Here is an 18,058-nt window from a genome sequence, read left to right on the forward strand (position 1 = left end):
GCTTGTGCAGGCACCACCGATCATGACTTCTGAGCAGCAGATCGTGCTGTCTAAGGCAACTTTCACACTCGCGTTTGGTGCGGATCCGTCATGGATCTGCACAGATGGATCCGTTCAGATAATACAAACGTCTGCATCTATTCAGAACGGATCCGTTTGTATTATCTTTAACATATCCAAGACGAATCCGTCTTAAACACCATTGAAAGTCAATGGAGGATGGATACGTTTTCCATTGTGCCAGATTGTGTCATAGAAAACTGATCCGTCCCCATTGACTTAAATTGTGTGTGAGAATGGATCCGTGTGGCTCAGTTTCGTCAGAGAGACACTAAAACGCTGCAAGCAGCGTTTTGGTGTCCGCCTCCAAAGCGGAATGGAGACAGAACGGAGGCAAACTGATGCATTCTGAGCGGATCCTTTTTCATTCAGAATGCATTAACTGATCCGTTTTGGACCGCTTGTGAGAGCCCTGAACGGATCTCAGAAACGGAAAGCCAAAACGCCAGTGTGAAAGTAGCCTAAGGCTACTTTCACACTTGCATTTTGGGCGGATCCGTCATGGATCTGCAAAAATTGATCCATTACAATAATACAACCGCATGCATCCATCATGAATGGATCCGTTTGTATTATCTGTAACATAGCCAAGACGGATCCGTTATGAACTCCATTGAAAGTCAATAGGAGATGGATCCGTTTTCTATTGTGCCAGATTGTATCAGAGAAAACGGATCCGTCCCCATTGACTTACATTGTGCATCAGGACGGATCTATTTGGCTCATCAAGCGATCAGCAAAAAGCTGCAGGCAGCGTTTTGGTGTCCGCCTCCAGAGTGGAATGGAGACTGATTGGAGGCAAACTGATGCATTCTAAGCGGATCCTTTTTGGAATGCATTAGGGCAAAACTGATCCTTTTTGGACCGCTTGTGAGAGCCCTGAACGGATCTCACGAACGAAAAGCCAAAACGCGAGTGTGAAAGTAGCCTAAATAGCGATCTGCTGCTCAGAAGCCATGATTCTGCATGTAAATGCGCGGTCTACTTCATTGATCGTGTCGGGAAGGAACGCTATGGTATACGTGCAAGTTTCTATTTATTTTACTTTCTATCACGTGCTGACAGATTTATAACTGGGGTTAACTGGTCGGATGGCCTGTAGAATAAAATTTATTATGATGGCATGTTTGGGACATTGGTGGCATATCCCTAGGATATGCCACCAATATCAGATAGGTGTTGGTCCCACCAGTGGGACCCACTTCTATATCAAGAACAGTCCCCCAAAAGTGAAAGAGAGCGCATCTCGCATGCGCGGCATGCTCTCCATTCACTTTTATAGGAGTTCTGAGAGTAGCCAAGCGCATTTTCAGAAGTTCCATAGAAATTAATGGGGAGCTCACCGCACAAGCGCAGCCCTCGCGCTACCACTTCTATGGGACTGCCGAAAATAGTCGAGCAAACAGAAATGGAGGGTGGCCACACATTTGCCATGGGCTATCGTTTACTTTGGGGGCTCGGTTCTAGAGATAGGTGTGGGTCCCATAGGTGATATGCCACCAATGTCTCAAGTGGGACAACCTCTTTAAGTTTTAATAACAGATCTATGTTACAACAAAATGGCCGCTGTTGATTATTCATTAGTGTTTTTGCCCCTGTCCATTTGAATTATGTTAACTCAAATACTCTTTTGAATCTGACTGGCCGATGCCCACAATGCAGCTACATCCATTAGACTCACTTAGACACAAACTGATCTTTTAGGTTCATTCACTTCAAAGTGAAAGGTATGTAAAAATGCCAAAAAGAGACAAAAAAGCTAAATATATAATTTATCTAAAAGGGAATAAACTAACAGTAAATACACATTAAATATTGACAAGCTAGAGTCCACATATATCAGTGGCGTCTGGATGGTTGTTGATGACACAGCTAATAAGTTTGGGCACTTTTACAGCAGCCTAGTGTCCATTGATAGGAAAGTTGTGCATGCACCCTTGTTCTGCCTGTCATCCAACATCACAACTGATGCCACCAAAGACAAAACTGTCCCGTAAACTTTGGGATCAGATTTGTCTTCGGGTTTCATGCGGCATATTGGTACTACAGTGCGTCACAGGAAAGCATGGCAGACAATTTTAAATTGGGCCTAACCTACAGACTTTAAAGGGCATCTGTCAGCAGATGAAACTGGCTGACCTGTTACATGTGAGCTTGGCAGCTGAAGACATCTGCGTTGGCCCCATGTTCATATGTGTCCGCATTGCTGAGAAAAATTAAGTTTTAATATATATAAATGAGCCTCTAGAAGCAACAGGAATGTTACTCCGTGGGGGTCAGCTCTCTCTGCAACTGCCGCGCTCTCTGCACTTTGATTGATAGGGCTAGGCATGATTGCGTTTTCACAGCCTGGCCTTGGCAATGAAAGTGGAAAGGGCACGGCAGTTGTAGAGAGAGAATAGTCTCTAGGTATAACAGCAACGTCCCCATTGTTCCTAGAGACTCATCTGCATATATTAAAACATCATTTTTCTCAGCAATGCGGGCACATATGAGCATGGGACCAACACAGATGTCTTCAGGTGCCAAGCGCACATGTAACAGGTCAGCCAGTGTCATAGGTACAAATCTGCTGACAGATGCCCTTTAATGTGGGTATTGGAAAAAGATAACTGAGCAACAAATTTACTACCCATGAGGTATCAATCCAACATCATAGTTCATGCTTCCTCCACATTTTTAGATATACGACAGGTAAATGATGTAAAAATATGCTTATTTATTATGCTGTATACTTCATACGGAAAACTTCTCTAATCGTTCCAAATTAAAGATGGATTAATGACACAGATGTGTGTCTTTGTATTCACTATACATAGAGAACCCAACCCTCCAAAACCCCAATAAACATACAACTGGTCAATATTAAAGAACATGTATTAAGTAATCTATCTACAAAACCACAAAGAGGTTATAAGGTCAAATGCATTGCAATGAAGTTAAGCATAGCATTTAACCAAAATAAAAGAATCTCACAATACGGGATTCTTCTCTGCGTATTGATCCAAAATGGTTTGGCAGCTACACATTGTCTCAACCGCACAATTATCTTGAACTCTGACTTATTAGTCATTTCTAATAACTGTAAAAGCACAGTTCATCATACTAGATCAAACTATTGACATTTTATAAAGGACAGCATTTATTACAAGTCCATACTTTTATCTACACTTATAGTTTTACATAATTAACTTTTTATTAAACTGTTTGGTACCAAATACGAAAGTATGAAATATAATGTTTCCAAAGGAAAACAACATAGCAAAACAAAAATGCATTCACTTTGACTATTTTCAAAGCTACGAAACCAAGTGTGAAACCTTCACCACAATCATCTAATGTTCTGCTATAACTGTGGTCATTGTAGGATGGGCATTTGAATGGAGATCATTATAATTGAAGGGGAGAAGAAAGAATGCTTGCACCAGGCCATGTAATGGTCAGACCTTCCTTCAAATTCCAATACTTGGTGGCTTCCCCCAGTACATTGTTGTAAGTAGTTTAGACTGGAGAAAGGAATATTGCTGGGGTTTACAATATTTATGGGAACTTTTTCTTTTTGTTGTGGTTGCAACTACTGTATGAACTACAATTTGTGTATAGACACTGCTGGAGCTATAGCAACTGTAAGTAAACTACAAGGCTGTAATTACTTATGGGCACTGCTCCTGGGTTTCAATACTGTATGGATACTGCTAAGGTTGCACCTACTGTATAAGTGATGTTCGGGCTGAACGGCAGGGACTATATTTACTGTATGGACACTGCTGGGCTATATCCCGCCAGAGCTAGTGAAGAAGTGAAAAGCTGAGAGCAGCAGCAAAGAGGAACCTTCAGTCAAGGAACATCTGCAATGCGAACATAAAGACAAGCAATCTCCAGGCATTGACAGTGATGATAAATTTCCCCCATATGCTTTATATTGAGCAGGTCTTCAGCAGCGATGAGAGACAGCGCTCTGTGTTAGTGTATCTATCTCCTCGTTTTAGCGATCAACGGGGGTCACTTCATTTGATCACCAACAATCAAACAGCTTTGATATGTCACTATCAAAAAATATAGATACACTTTACTAATTAAGATGTCCTGTGGATAGTTCATAAATGTTAATTGTGGGAAAACCTGCACATGGGAATAATACTTTTCATCTCAGAAAATAAACTTACTTTAGCTTCAGTCTCTCCACGATGTAGAGTGTACAAGTGATGAACAGCACTCTGGGAAGAAGACCATGGATGAGTAAGGATCTGAAACACATGGAAATCATGTCCAAGGGTATCTGAGGTAACCAGCAACATTCCTAAAAAGACAAAGAAAATATTGTATCCGATCAATGATTTTTTGAACATACATATACATTTGCCATAGCCAAATGGTGTCATCATGTACTAACCATTAGCAACAATAGACATGTGCATGTATATATAATGAACGTTTCCCTGATTACTTATAATGGCTATTAGTTAAGTTTCTAGATAAAAAAAAAATTGGAAATAAAATATAAATAAATGTAATTGTTATTCCCATCGGCATTTATGGTAAATTTACAGGATATGGCATAAATGTTCGATTGGTGTGGGACCCACCTCCGGAGAATGGGCCCTGGTGAATGGAGCAAAAACTGCTGCACTGATAAAATGGTAACTTCTTCTCTGTGTACCTGAGGAAGGGGCTATTTGTGCCCAGAAACGTGTTGTATGTGATATTTTCAATAAAGGATTGTTTGAATTGACCTTTTCTGTCTATTGCTCCACTTAGGAAGTCTGCACCCCTTCATGCCCAGCACCATGTGTATGGCTGGCTGCAAAAGTTCTGTATTTACTCTCCAACTCCTTTGGTACTTGTGATGAGGAGACCTCGGCACCAGCTGCATCCACCCATTTACAATACAAGTCTATACTAGAGTTGTGCCTAATATGTACAACCCTCAAAAGGTAAGCCTCCCACACTTACATATGCGGTGTACACTATAAACAGTTTGTATGTACTAAACATATGATCTATGGCAATTCCAAAAATAGCCAAGTAAGCGACCCAAAAAAATGTGTCATGTAGTCCAAAAATGACAGTGAACTAAAGTGCCAACTACCCACATAATATTACAGTCCATGAAGTCCATACAGTTACATCTGGTAGAGTGCCTAAATGTGTAGTAAAAAGTAAGTCATAGTGGCCAAATAAAGCAAAGTGTCATTATAATGCCTTTGCACTTTTTAGAGTAGTTCATGACAGCACCAAAGCAGTCTTTGTTCAGCGTTCTCTCATGCCCTAGGACCAGAACATTGCTGAAGGGAACATGTCTTAGTGCTGTCATGGACCTATACGCATGGACTTTAAACTATTTTAACTAGTACCAATGCCTTGTAAAACAGAGATACTGTGTATATATGAATAAGAATGCTTGAAAAGAAACTTGTTGGATGCATTTACTGTTACTGTTTGAAGTAAATAACACAATGTGGATATTAATTGAATATGTGAGTTACACTTTTTTTTAAATACACAGTTCAATATAATGCCTTCTGTAGTGCTTATGCAATATTGTCAATTTTGTTGCCTGGATATTGCTACACATAGTGCACATATCATACCAGCTACATGGCCCATAAAAAAAGTCAGAAGTACTACAAAAATAAAAATGATAGCTAGAAAGATCAAAGGGATAGATTTATCAAGAGAGGTTTATCTTTGTATCCCTTGCGCCACTGGAGGATGCGCTTAATTTATGATGGGAAGCACGCCCCATGATAAATTATAGGGGTTGTCAAATTTATTTTTACTGATGACCTATCCTAAGGATAGGTAATCAATATCAGATCTGCGGTGGGTCCGACACCCCCGCCAATCAGCTGTTTAAAGAGAATGGGACGGCTCGTTCCTATACACTTCTATAGAAGCCATTAAAATGAATGGGATAGCTTGGGAGTAATTACACCTGCTCACCGCTGCAGATGCGATGGCGAGCATGTAATCAATGAAGAGGAGGCAGTGCTAGCACAGCGCGCGCCTTCTCTTCAAACAACGGGGGAGCCGGGTGTCAGACCCCGCCGATCTGATATTGATGACCTATCCTGAGAATAGGTCATCAATATGAACAGCCCAGACAACCCCTTTGAGTGCAGCCTCAATCAGTCTGTGCCCCAAGAATGAAATCTATGCTAGCTCGCAGCTGGCTTAGATTTCAGTCATCATTTATGGCAGAAAACAGGCAGAAAATTGGTAGATCTGCCGGGCCTGATGGCCCCACCCATACCACTCTGCTTTTTCAGAAGATGGCAAAGGCAGTGTTCAAGTGACACATGCGCAAAAGTATTTGCATTAGTGGCATTCAAAAAGTTGCAAACTCTGGATCTGCAACTTTTTAGGCCAGTTTTCTGGTGTGCGGGGCGGATAAATCCACCGATACTTCCATAATCAAACAGCAATAAAAGTTTTCTCTTTTTAGCATGCACTAATAAATATGTATACAAAAAGTAACTGTGTTCTGTAATCCCCATTGTGCCCCATCGCAGCCTCCAAGTGGATATTATGCAGTATATCTGCAAGGATGCAAATGTTTAACAGAAAAGATGTACAGACACACTGTGTCTTTACAGCAGACTCATGATCTCAGATCAGACATTATGCAAGTCAAAAATCCGATAATGTTAAATGTATATATATATATATATATATATATATGAGCATATTCAAAATTATAAAACCCCTTTAGGTAAGTGTTTAGCTTAACTCAGTACAATATATGTAAAGAACTAATAATATACATTTACAAGAAATAACAGAAAATGCTTTTGGTCATGGTGTCAGCTCTGCACATATCTCTGCAGGTTGGTAAGGAAAACACACGCTTGAAATCTTATACCCAATATCCTTCCAACAGAATTGTTCTTTGCCTTCTACAACTGTCTGAATGGGAGGGAAAGGCATACATATGTTTTATTTTAATTTACAACTTCCTTTCTTTCGCACGTACTGAATAGCAAACAATAAGATGCTTTCAGGAAAGGACTAAAGCTCTTAGCATATACACATAAAAGGAAGAAAAGTGTACAGATCTCAACTGTGGCTTGAGAGCTATTTATGCTGTATCAGAAGACTAAACCAAATTCTGGCTGGGCCGTAAACTAAACCCACGCCCCAAACGAGGTGCCAAGCCACAAAAAGCATTTGCGTCAACTGGGAATATAAGGAAGAGAAGGACTTCTAATTATAGGTCCTGGAAGCGGAAGCCTAAAATGATTAGGAGTTTAGGCGCTGTGGTATGTTTATCTGGGAGCTTCCTCTCTATTTCTCTCCTACTTGCTCCTCTAGACTGAATTTGATAGATGAAGCTTGGCTTAGAAGGTGGGATCAAATCTGCTGGTGGTATAGAAAATTCTTTGCTAGCAAATTTTACTGAGGTCGATTAAGAAGGCAGTAAGCCCTTTGAAGGAGGCATAAGATGGTTAGCCTGAAAGACCAAAATTAAAGAGTATATCGTACTCTCCATGTAGCCACTAGGAATGTTGGAGGACAGTAGTAGCAAGTGATGTTCAGATGATCCTATTTATAACACCTAGCATGCCACATGTCTGCTACCAACAGTCAACAGTCCTACTGCATACTCCAAAGACACGTTTACACCAGCAAGGCATAAAATACAACCTATAATTTGGGTTTCCTCTAACAACACCTTCATAAAAGAAAAACATACATGAAATTGCCATAATGCTAAAATTGGTTTTACTGTCTTACATTATTGTAATTTCAGTCTGCTATTGCAGTGGTACTGTATATTAAACAGGGAAGAATACTGTTTAGTAATACAGTATATCATAAGGACATGAATCAAAGATAGTCTATTTTATAGTTTAAAGGTAATCTGTCACGCTGAACATGGTGTTTGAGCTGCAGGCAGCATGTTGTAGAGCAGGAGGAGCTGAGCAGAGTGATATACAGCATTGTAGGAAATGATTCAGTATAACTTGTACTTCATCCATTTATATTCCTGTTCATTCTGGGCTTTGGGGTCAAGGAGGCGGTTCTATCAGTGCTTGACAGTTTACCCATGCATGAATGTGCATACACAGATAAAAGTCAATCAGGAATATGACCACCTTCTTGAATCAAAAGGCCAAAATGAGCGGGATAAAAATGAATGAATTTCACGCAGGTTAGAAAGAATAATTTATTAAAAACCTATCATTATCTTGACGGCCCATGTCTGCCACTGCCCTGCTACTCCAGACACATACTGTCACCGCTCCACTCATCCTGTATCTGTCGCAGGTCTGGTGCTCCGGTAGCAGACCTAAGCACATAATATGCAGTATTGCAAGGGTTAAACCTTCTTTTGTCTATATGCAGCTTCTTCTAAAGGGATATTCAGTTTCTGTTATATATGTTGTTGGTACACCTGCAAACAATCCTGTTTGTCTCACTCTCTGCCTGAGCAATAGGTTCATTAGTCTACTAGCTCCTGCTAAGGTGTGCTGTATAAGATTTTTTGCCCATGTACTGACTTCTGCCTGATTCCTAACTCTCTTCTGCCTGGCTTGTGCCTGACTAAAGGATATGCACATACTCTGCCTGCCCATGACCTTGGCCTGTTACTAACTACGAGTTTGCCTGTCCCCTTGGAGTTATGCGCCGGCATCTCTTGACCCACATGGATTAGCAGTCAACCACATGGACACTACAACAAGAGGTAGCAGATTAGTACAAAAGTAAGTTACAAAGGAATGGCGTGAAAAAACAGTAAAGCCCCTAACTGGAGCTTAACTCAGAAGATAACTAAATAACCTATAGAGAGACACTGAGAACTACTAAGCTAAAAAATATTATTTTATTGAGTATATAGTTAAAAGCATATACAAAGAGATGACAGACAAATGCAAAAAGTGCAGTACAATCCTGGGAGAGTTTATCAAGTACAACAGAGTAATAAGGTAAGTGACCTAAAGTGTAAGCGCCTGTAAGCTCCTATATAACGTATACATTGAAAAGAGTATCCACTGTTAGTAAGAGTGCGAGTAATGGCATCAAATATAAAGTGCAAGTGCATGCTATATTTTATAAGCAAAAAAAGAGAAATATCAACACTCGAATGTGGATCTTTTGAATGTATAGGTATATCTATTCAGCCAAATACAGCAAACAGTAAAGTGCGTGTGCAAGCTGCAGGAGATAATAAGCAAAAAACATGACCAAGAGGCAAAGAGCCGCAACAAGTAACATCAAACATGCGGTCCAAAAAGACAAGGTCACATACCGTGTATAAGAGGTAACAGATCCACAGGAAGTCTTCCTGTGGATCTGTTGGTCATTACCTTGGTCATGTTTTTTGCTTATTATCTCCTGCAGCTTGCACACACACTTTACTGTTTGCTGTATTTGGCTGAATAGATATACCTATACATTCAAAAGATCCACATTCGAGTGTTGATATTTCTCTTTTTTTGCTTATAAAATATAGCATGCACTTGCACTTTATATTTGATGCCATTACTCGCACTCTTACCAACAGTGGATACTCTTTTCAATGTATACGTTCTATAGGAGCTTACAGGCGCTTACACTTTAGGTCACTTACCTTATTACTCTGTTGTACTTGATAAACTCTCCCAGGATTGTACTGCACTTTTTGCATTTGTCTGTCATCTCTTTGTATATGCTTTTAACAATATACTCAATAAAATATTATTTTTTAGCTTAGTAGTTCTCAGTGTCTCTCTATAGGTTAACAAGAGGTAGCAGCCTAGTGCGTTTCCTGCAGTGAAGACTTGATCCCCTAATAGGGGTTAAAGTATAAAAACCAGGGAGCCGCTCGGTTTAGCACAAAGTCAAATCCATTGGTTGGCATAGTGGTTCCACAACCACTGAACGTAACAACTATACAGGGAGTGCAGAATTATTAGGCAAGTTGTATTTTTGAGGATTAATTTTATTATTGAACAACAACCATGTTCTCAATGAACCCAAAAAACTCATTAATATCAAAGCTGAATATTTTTGGAAGTAGTTTTTAGTTTGTTTTTAGTTTTAGCTATTTTAGGGGGATATCTGTGTGTGCAGGTGACTATTACTGTGCATAATTATTAGGCAACTTAACAAAAAACCAATATATACCTATTTCAATTATTTATTTTTACCAGTGAAACCAATATAACATCTCAACATTCACAAATATACATTTCTGACATTCAAAAACAAAACAAAAACAAATCAGTGACCAATATAGCCACCTTTCTTTGCAAGGACACTCAAAAGCCTACCATCCATGGATTCTGTCAGTGTTTTGATCTGTTCACCATCAACATTGCGTGCAGCAGCAACCACAGCCTCCCAGACACTGTTCAGAGAGGTGTACTGTTTTCCCTCCTTGTAAATCTCACATTTGATGATGGACCACAGGTTCTCAATGGGGTTCAGATCAGGTGAACAAGGAGGCCATGTCATTAGATTTTCTTCTTTTATACCCTTTCTTGCCAGCCACGCTGTGGAGTACTTGGACGCGTGTGATGGAGCATTGTCCTGCATGAAAATCATGTTTTTCTTGAAGGATGCAGACTTCTTCCTGTACAACTGCTTGAAGAAGGTGTCTTCCAGAAACTGGCAGTAGGACTGGGAGTTGAGCTTGACTCCATCCTCAACCCGAAAAGGCCCTACAAGCTCATCTTTGATGATACCAGCCCAAACCAGTACTCCACCTCCACCTTGCTGGCGTCTGAGTCGGACTGGAGCTCTCTGCCCTTTACCAATCCAGCCACGGGCCCATCCATCTGGCCCATCAAGACTCACTCTCATTTCATCAGTCCATAAAACCTTAGAAAAATCAGTCTTGAGATATTTCTTGGCCCAGTCTTGACGTTTCAGCTTGTGTGTCTTGTTCAGTGGTGGTCGTCTTTCAGCCTTTCTCACCTTGGCCATGTCTCTGAGTATTGCACACCTTGTGCTTTTGGGCACTCCAGTGATGTTGCAGCTCTGAAATATGGCCAAACTGGTGGCAAGTGGCATCTTGGCAGCTGCACGCTTGACTTTTCTCAGTTCATGGGCAGTTATTTTGCACCTTGGTTTTTCCACACGCTTCTTGCGACCCTGTTGACTATTTTGAATGAAACGCTTGATTGTTCGATGATCACGCTTCAGAAGCTTTGCAATTTTAAGAGTGCTGCATCCCTCTGCAAGATATCTCACTATTTTTGAGTTTTCTGAGCCTGTCAAGTCCTTCTTTTGACCCATTTTGCCAAAGGAAAGGAAGTTGCCTAATAATTATGCACACCTAATATAGGGTGTTGATGTCATTAGACCACACCCCTTCTCATTACAGAGATGCACATCACCTAATATGCTTAATTGGTAGTAGGCTTTCGAGCCTATACAGCTTGGAGTAAGACAACATGCATAAAGAGGATGATGTGGTCAAAATACTCATTTGCCTAATAATTCTGCACGCAGTGTATGTCAATCTGCTCAGCTTCTAATGCTCAATAACATGCTGTGACTTGTTCTGAGTTATTAATGTGTAAGATTCGCTTTAACTTGCACCCAGCGATGTATGATTTTGTATTTTAAAGGAAACCACCATTCCCCTACTGAAAGTGTTTTTTTTTAGATTAAAGTGACAAGTTACCAACCTATCAGGGCATTTACCATACTGTGTGTCTCTGTACTATGCATGAGGTTGTAGGATCTGTCCAGTCATCCTTTCAAATCTGATGTGGCCATTAGAGTAGTATCTACTGCTATTACGCACAACATGGAGACTCACAGGACTAACCAACCAGGTGTTATTATGTGGGGCAATGTTTGCTATCATGGCCTTTCCAGTCTGGTATTTGTGGAGGAAACATTGACCAACCTATACCCAGGATATTGTTGAATCAGTCCTTTTTTCACTCAGGAGACATGGTGTTTCCACAAGATAACACCCACCCACACACTGCACGCACTACTCAATGTGGTCTTCAGGGCATTCAGCAGCTCCAAAGTCCTTTCAGCTCCTTTCACTTTTTTCACATTTTATCTTGCATCCGCTTGTTAAAATAAAAAAAAAATCTAGTTTTCCCCATCAATTGGCATTCAATACTCCATAATGACAAAGTCAAAGCAGAATTTTAGCAATTTTTGCAAATTTATTAATAAAGAAAAGCTAAAATGTCACATGCATATCCATAAGTATTCAGACCCTTTGATATGACACTTGAAATTTAGCTCTGGAAGATGCCCATTTCTCTTGATCATCTTTGAGATGTTTGTACACCTTCAATGGAGCCCACCTGTGGTAAATTCAGTTGACTAGACATGTTTTTGAAAGACATACCATGTCTATGTAAGGTCACACAACTGATAATGCATGTCAGAGCAAATGAGGAGGAAATAACTGCATGTAGAGCTTAGAGACAGGATTGTGTGGAAGTACAGATCTGGAGAAGGGTATCAAAACAGAATCAATAGAAAAGGCGGTGGCATGTGCCTGTATGTGAGGAGAGATATAAAGGTGAGTGTGAATGAGGCCTTTGTGGGTGAGGATGGTGAGAATGTTGAAACCTTATGGGTGGAATTACAAAGGGAAATAAACTTGGTGTAATCTATAGACCACCTAACATCACAGAGGAGATAGAATTTCAGCTGCATAACCAAATAAAGGCGGGCTGCACAGACTGGTACAATGGTCATATTGGGAGATTTTACCTTCCCAGATATTGACTAGGGTCTTGGTTTTGCCTCAAATACAAATGAGAAAAAATTCCTTTTGCTGCAAGACCACTTTATGAGCCAGTTTGTAGAAAATCAAACTAGGGGCGATGTTCTGTTGGATCTAGTAATTTCTAACAATTCAAATCTTGTTGGAAATGTTACTAAGCAATAGTGATCACAATATAATTATATTCCTCCTGAACTATAAAAAGCAGGCTCTGGCTGGGAGAGCAAAAACAAATAATTTTAAAAAGGTCCATTTCCCTGGGTTGATGGCAGCATTTCAGGGCATAGACTGGGAGCAGCTACTGTCACATAATAATGCTGAGGATAAATGGGAGAGCTTTAAATCCGCATTGGGTAATCACACTGCAAGATTTATTCCTGTAGGTAACAAGTATAAACGGCTAAAATTAAACCTCCACATGGCTTACAGCTACTGTCAAATTGCAATAAATGACAAAAAAGGGCATTTAAAAAATACAAATCTGAGGGTTCAGCTGTAGCCTTTGAAATTTACAAAGGGCTTAATAAAATCTTTAAAAAATAGATAAAAGCTATGAAAATAGAAACTAAACAAAAGGTGGCAAAAGAGAGCAAAACAAATCCCCCAAAAATATTTAAATACATAAATGTTAAAAAAACACGGTCTGAGCAGGTAGGTCGCCTAAATAACTGATATCGGTGGTGCCAGGGCTGTTAGTACATCCAGTAATATACTCAGCTTGGACCATATCTACGGATAGCCTGTTAAGTTAAATAAGATAAATATGAACAAGGCTCCAGACGGATTACACTCAAGAGTTCTTAAAGAACTCAGTTCAGTCATTGCTGTGCCCCCGTTTATAATTTTTAGAGATTCTCTAGGGACTGATACAGTGCCAAGTGACTGGTGCAAGGCAAATGCGGTGCCCATATTTAAAAAGGGCTCTAGTTCCTTCACAGGTAATTATAGACCAGAAAGGGACCCATAAGGGACTATATACAGGGTTGTCACTGTTAATAATATAATAAGTTATAATCAGCATGGGTTTACCAAGGACAGAAGTCAGACTAGCCTGATTAGTTTTTATAAGGAGGTGAGTAGAAGCCTAGACAGAGGGGTGGCGGTGGAATCAGTGTTCTTGGATTTTGCAAAGGCATTTGATACTGTCCCTCATAGATGTTTAATAGGTAAAATAAGGTCTATAAACGTAGAAAGTATAGCTTATAATTGAATTGAAAACTGACTGAAGGACTGTGTCCAGAGAGTCATGGTCAATGATTCCTATTCAGAATGGTCCTGGGTTTTATGTGGTGTATCCCAAGGATTAGTGCTGGGTTCCCTATTATTTAATTTATTTATTAATGATATTAAGGATGGAATTAATAGCACCGTTTCCATTTTTTGCCGATGACACCAAGCTATGTAGTACTGTGCAATATGGAAGATATCCAAAAACTACAAGCTGACTTGGACACTCTGAGTGATTGGGCATCAACATGGCAAATAAGGTTGAATGTGGATAAAAGCAACGTTATGCATCTGGTGGAGTTACTTGTAGAGAAGGATTTGCGTGTACTTGTAGATCATAGATTAAATAACAGCATACAATGTCAATCAGCTGCTTCTTAGGATACCAGGATATTGTCATGTATTAAATGAGGCATGGACTTGCAGGACAGGGATGTAATCTTACCACTTTACAAAGCTTTGGCGCAGCCTCATCTGGAATATGCAGTTCAGTTCTGGGTACCAGTTCATAGAAAGAATGCCCTGGAGTAGGGGTGGGCGATATGGCCAAAAATCGATATTGTGATATAATTTTAAGCATGTGCGATATATATTGCGATATATTGTTTTCTCTATTTGGGGGGGGGGGGGTTTAAACTTTTTTTTTTTTTTACTTTTTATTTAATAACTATTAGCCTCCTTAAGGGCTAGAACCCTTATTATATTCACCCTAATAGAGCTCTATTAGGGTGAATAGGACTTTACACTCTACCTGCTGCCCTGTGCTTTATGCACACAACAGCAGGGAGCTGACCCTGGCAGCCAGCCTCTCATGTTCCCCCCAGCCACTCATGTGCTCCCCAGCCTCTGATCCGCCCCCAGCCACTCATGTGCCCCCAGCCTCTGATCCGCCCCCAGCCTATGATCCGCCCCCCAGCCTCTCATGTGCCCCCAAGCCTCTCCCTCTTATCAGCCCCCTCTGGTAACTCAAACCCACCCACCCCCCCCCCCTCTCTCCCCAGTATTAATCATTGGTGGCAGTGGCCACAGGGTCCCCCTCCTCCCCCCATCATTGGTGGCAGTGGGCAGTTCCGATCGGAGTCCCAGTAGTGTAATTCTGGGGTTCCGATCGGTTACCATGGCAGCCAGGAGTCAAGCTACTGAAGTCCTGGCTGCCATGGTATGTTAGTGAGCAGCATTATACTCAAGTGCGCCGTGGCCGCCGGGCGCTCCTTCTTCTCATAGGTCTGTGCTATAAGCATTAGCAATGCGCTGCACAGACAGAAGGAGCGACCAGCGGCCACGGCGCACGTGAGTATAATGCTGCTCACTAACGTGGACGCGTTGGAATCAGCTGGAGGAGAGGGTGTTCTGCCAGATTACTATACTTTAGCCGAATGCGCTTGCGCAGCGCGCACACCCCCTCCTCCAGCTGATTCCAACGCGTCCACATGACTTCCGGTGCAGCTACATCACTTCCGGGTAGCTCCGTGGTCATATCGCGGTCCGGCGATATAGGCGATATGCACAAAATCCATATCGTGGAACAATTTATATCGCATATGGCCTATATCGCCCACCCCTACCCTGGAGCTTGAAAAAGTACAAGGGAGAGCGACTAAACTGATAAGGGGCATGGAGGGTCTTAGTTATGAAGAAAGAGTAAAAGAATTACATTTATTTAGATTTGAGAAGAGACATCTAAGGGGGAACATGTTTAACCCATACAAATATTTTAACCTATACAAATATATAAATGGGCCATACAAAAATTAAAATCCCCTAAAAAGAAAATGAAGCACTGTCTCTGTCTGGAGAAGAAAAAGTTCAGACTCCAGAGTCGTCAAGGATTCTTTACTGTAAGAACTGTGAATCTGTGGAATAGTCTACCTTAGGACGTGATCACAGCAGGAACAGTGGGCAGTTTTAAAAAGGGCTCAGATAAATTTTTAAAAGTACATGCAGGGCTCCAGATGGCGACCAAAATGGTCGCCAATGCGACTTAGAATTTACAAATGGCGACAAGACTTTTTAGTCTGGTCGCCATTTGCGACTAGACCCGCCGCAGCAGCTCTGCAGTTGAATACAGCGGCGGGGCACAGGAGATGATAGTTCTCTTCCCCGCCGCCGATGTTCTTCTCAGCAGCGCAGTGGAGAAGGAGTCTCTCCCTCCCCCCTGTGCTGCTGCCGCCGCTGCCAGTGAGGAGAGAGACGGGAGGTGGAGGGGAGGGGCTGAAGATAACTGACCTGTTAATACAAATACAGGAGGCGGGTGCTGGAATCAAATAGCCGGCACCCGACCTCTATGACAGGGAGCTGCGATCAGCGGCAGTTAACCCTTCAGGTGCGGTACCTGAGGGGTTAACTGCAGCGTATCGCAGCTCCCTGTCATAGAGGTCGGGTGCCGGCTATTTGATTCCAGCACCCGCCTCCTGTATTTGTATTAACAGGTCAGTTATCTTCATAGGTGGCACAGTACGCCCACCCCCCAACACCCCAGTATAATAAACATTGGTGGAGCAGTGCGCCCCCCCCAACACCCCAGTATAATAAACATTGGTGGCGCAGTGCGCCCCCCCAACACCCCAGTACAATAAACATTGGTGGCGCAGTGCGCCCCCCCAACACCCCAGTATAATAAACATTGGTGGCGCAGTGCACCCCCCCCAACACCCCAGTATAATAAACACTGGTGGCGCAGTGCGCCCCCCCAACACCCCAGTATAATAAACATTGGTGGCGCAGTGCACCCCCCCAACACCCCAGTATAATAAACACTGGTGGCGCAGTGCGTCCCCCCAACACCCCAGTATAATAAACATTGGTGGCGCAGTGCGCCCCCCCCAGCACCCCTGTATAATAAACATTGCTGGTGCAGTGCGCCCCCCCCAACACCCCAGTAGAATAAATATTGGTGGCGCAGTGCGCCCCCCCCCCCCAGCACCCCAGTATAATAAACATTGGTGGCACAGTGCGCCCCCCCAACTCCCCAGTATAATAAACATTGGTGGCCCAGTGCGCCCCCCCCAACACCCCAGTATAATAAACATTGGCGGCGCAGTGGCAAGGAGGTGAGTTAATTTTTATTAACCCTCATTGGCACTGTCCACTGCGCCACCAATGTTTATTATACTGGGGTGTTGGGGGGGGGGCGCACTGCGCCACCAATGTTTATTATACTGGAGTGTTGGGGGGTGCACTGCGCCACCAATGTTTATTATACTGGAGTGTTGGGGGGGCGCACTGCGCCACCAATGTTTATTATACTGGGGTGTTGGGGGGGTGCACTGCGCCACCAATGTTTATTATACTGGGGTGTTGGGGGGGCACACTGCGCCACCAATGTTTATTATATTGGGGTGTATATAATGTTTATTATATTGACCTTGTACTAAGCATTCTGTATTAAAGAATGCTATTATTTTCCCTTATAACCATGTTATAAGGGAAAATAATACAGTGAATAGACTTTCATCCTAGCAACCATGCGTGAAAATCGCACCACATCCGCACTTGCTTGTGGATGCCTGCGATTTTTACGCAGCCCCATTAACTTCTATGGGGCCTGCGTTGCATGAAAAACGCACAACATAGAGCATGCTGCGATTTTCACGCAACGCACAAGTGATGCGTGAAAATCACCGCTCATGTGCACAGCCCCATAGAAGTGAATGGGTCCGGATTCAGTTCACCTCACGCATTGCACCCGCGCAGGAATCCTGCCCATGTGAAAGGGGCCTAAGGATAAATAGGACAAGGGTTCCAGCCCCTAAGGGAGCTAATAGTAAGTAAAAAAAAGAAAATACACAAACACTAAGGCTACTTTCACACTTGCGGCAGTGTGATCCGGCAAGCAGTTCCATCGTCGGAACTGCCTGCCGGATCCGCCGATCTGGATGTGACTGAAAGCATTTGTGAGATGCATGCGGATGCGGATCCATCTCACAAATGCATTGCAAGAACGAATCCATCTCTCCGCTTGTCATGCGGACAGATGGATCCGTCTTGTATCTTTTTACACATTTTTACCGGTCTGCGCATGCATTCCGGTATTTTGAATGCCGGATCTGGCACTAATACTAATGGGGAAAAAAGCTGGATCCGGCA

General features: G+C 42.1%; 1 protein-coding gene across 4 annotated transcripts in view; it reads right to left on the minus strand.

Moving 5' to 3' along the window:
• The window catches only part of BCAS3 (BCAS3 microtubule associated cell migration factor), a 1,315,291-nt gene that overhangs the window by 961,165 nt on the left and 336,068 nt on the right, over positions 1-18,058 (minus strand). For all 4 annotated transcript variants that reach the window (XM_040424689.1, XM_040424687.1, XM_040424688.1 and 1 more), the window contains exon 14: positions 4,227-4,360. In XM_040424689.1, coding sequence (XP_040280623.1) covers positions 4,227-4,360 — 134 coding nt within the window. The remainder of the gene's footprint in view (positions 1-4,226; positions 4,361-18,058) is intronic.

This window comes from Bufo bufo, chromosome 3 (genome assembly GCF_905171765.1).
Source record: "Bufo bufo chromosome 3, aBufBuf1.1, whole genome shotgun sequence".
NCBI lineage: Eukaryota > Metazoa > Chordata > Amphibia > Anura > Bufonidae > Bufo > Bufo bufo.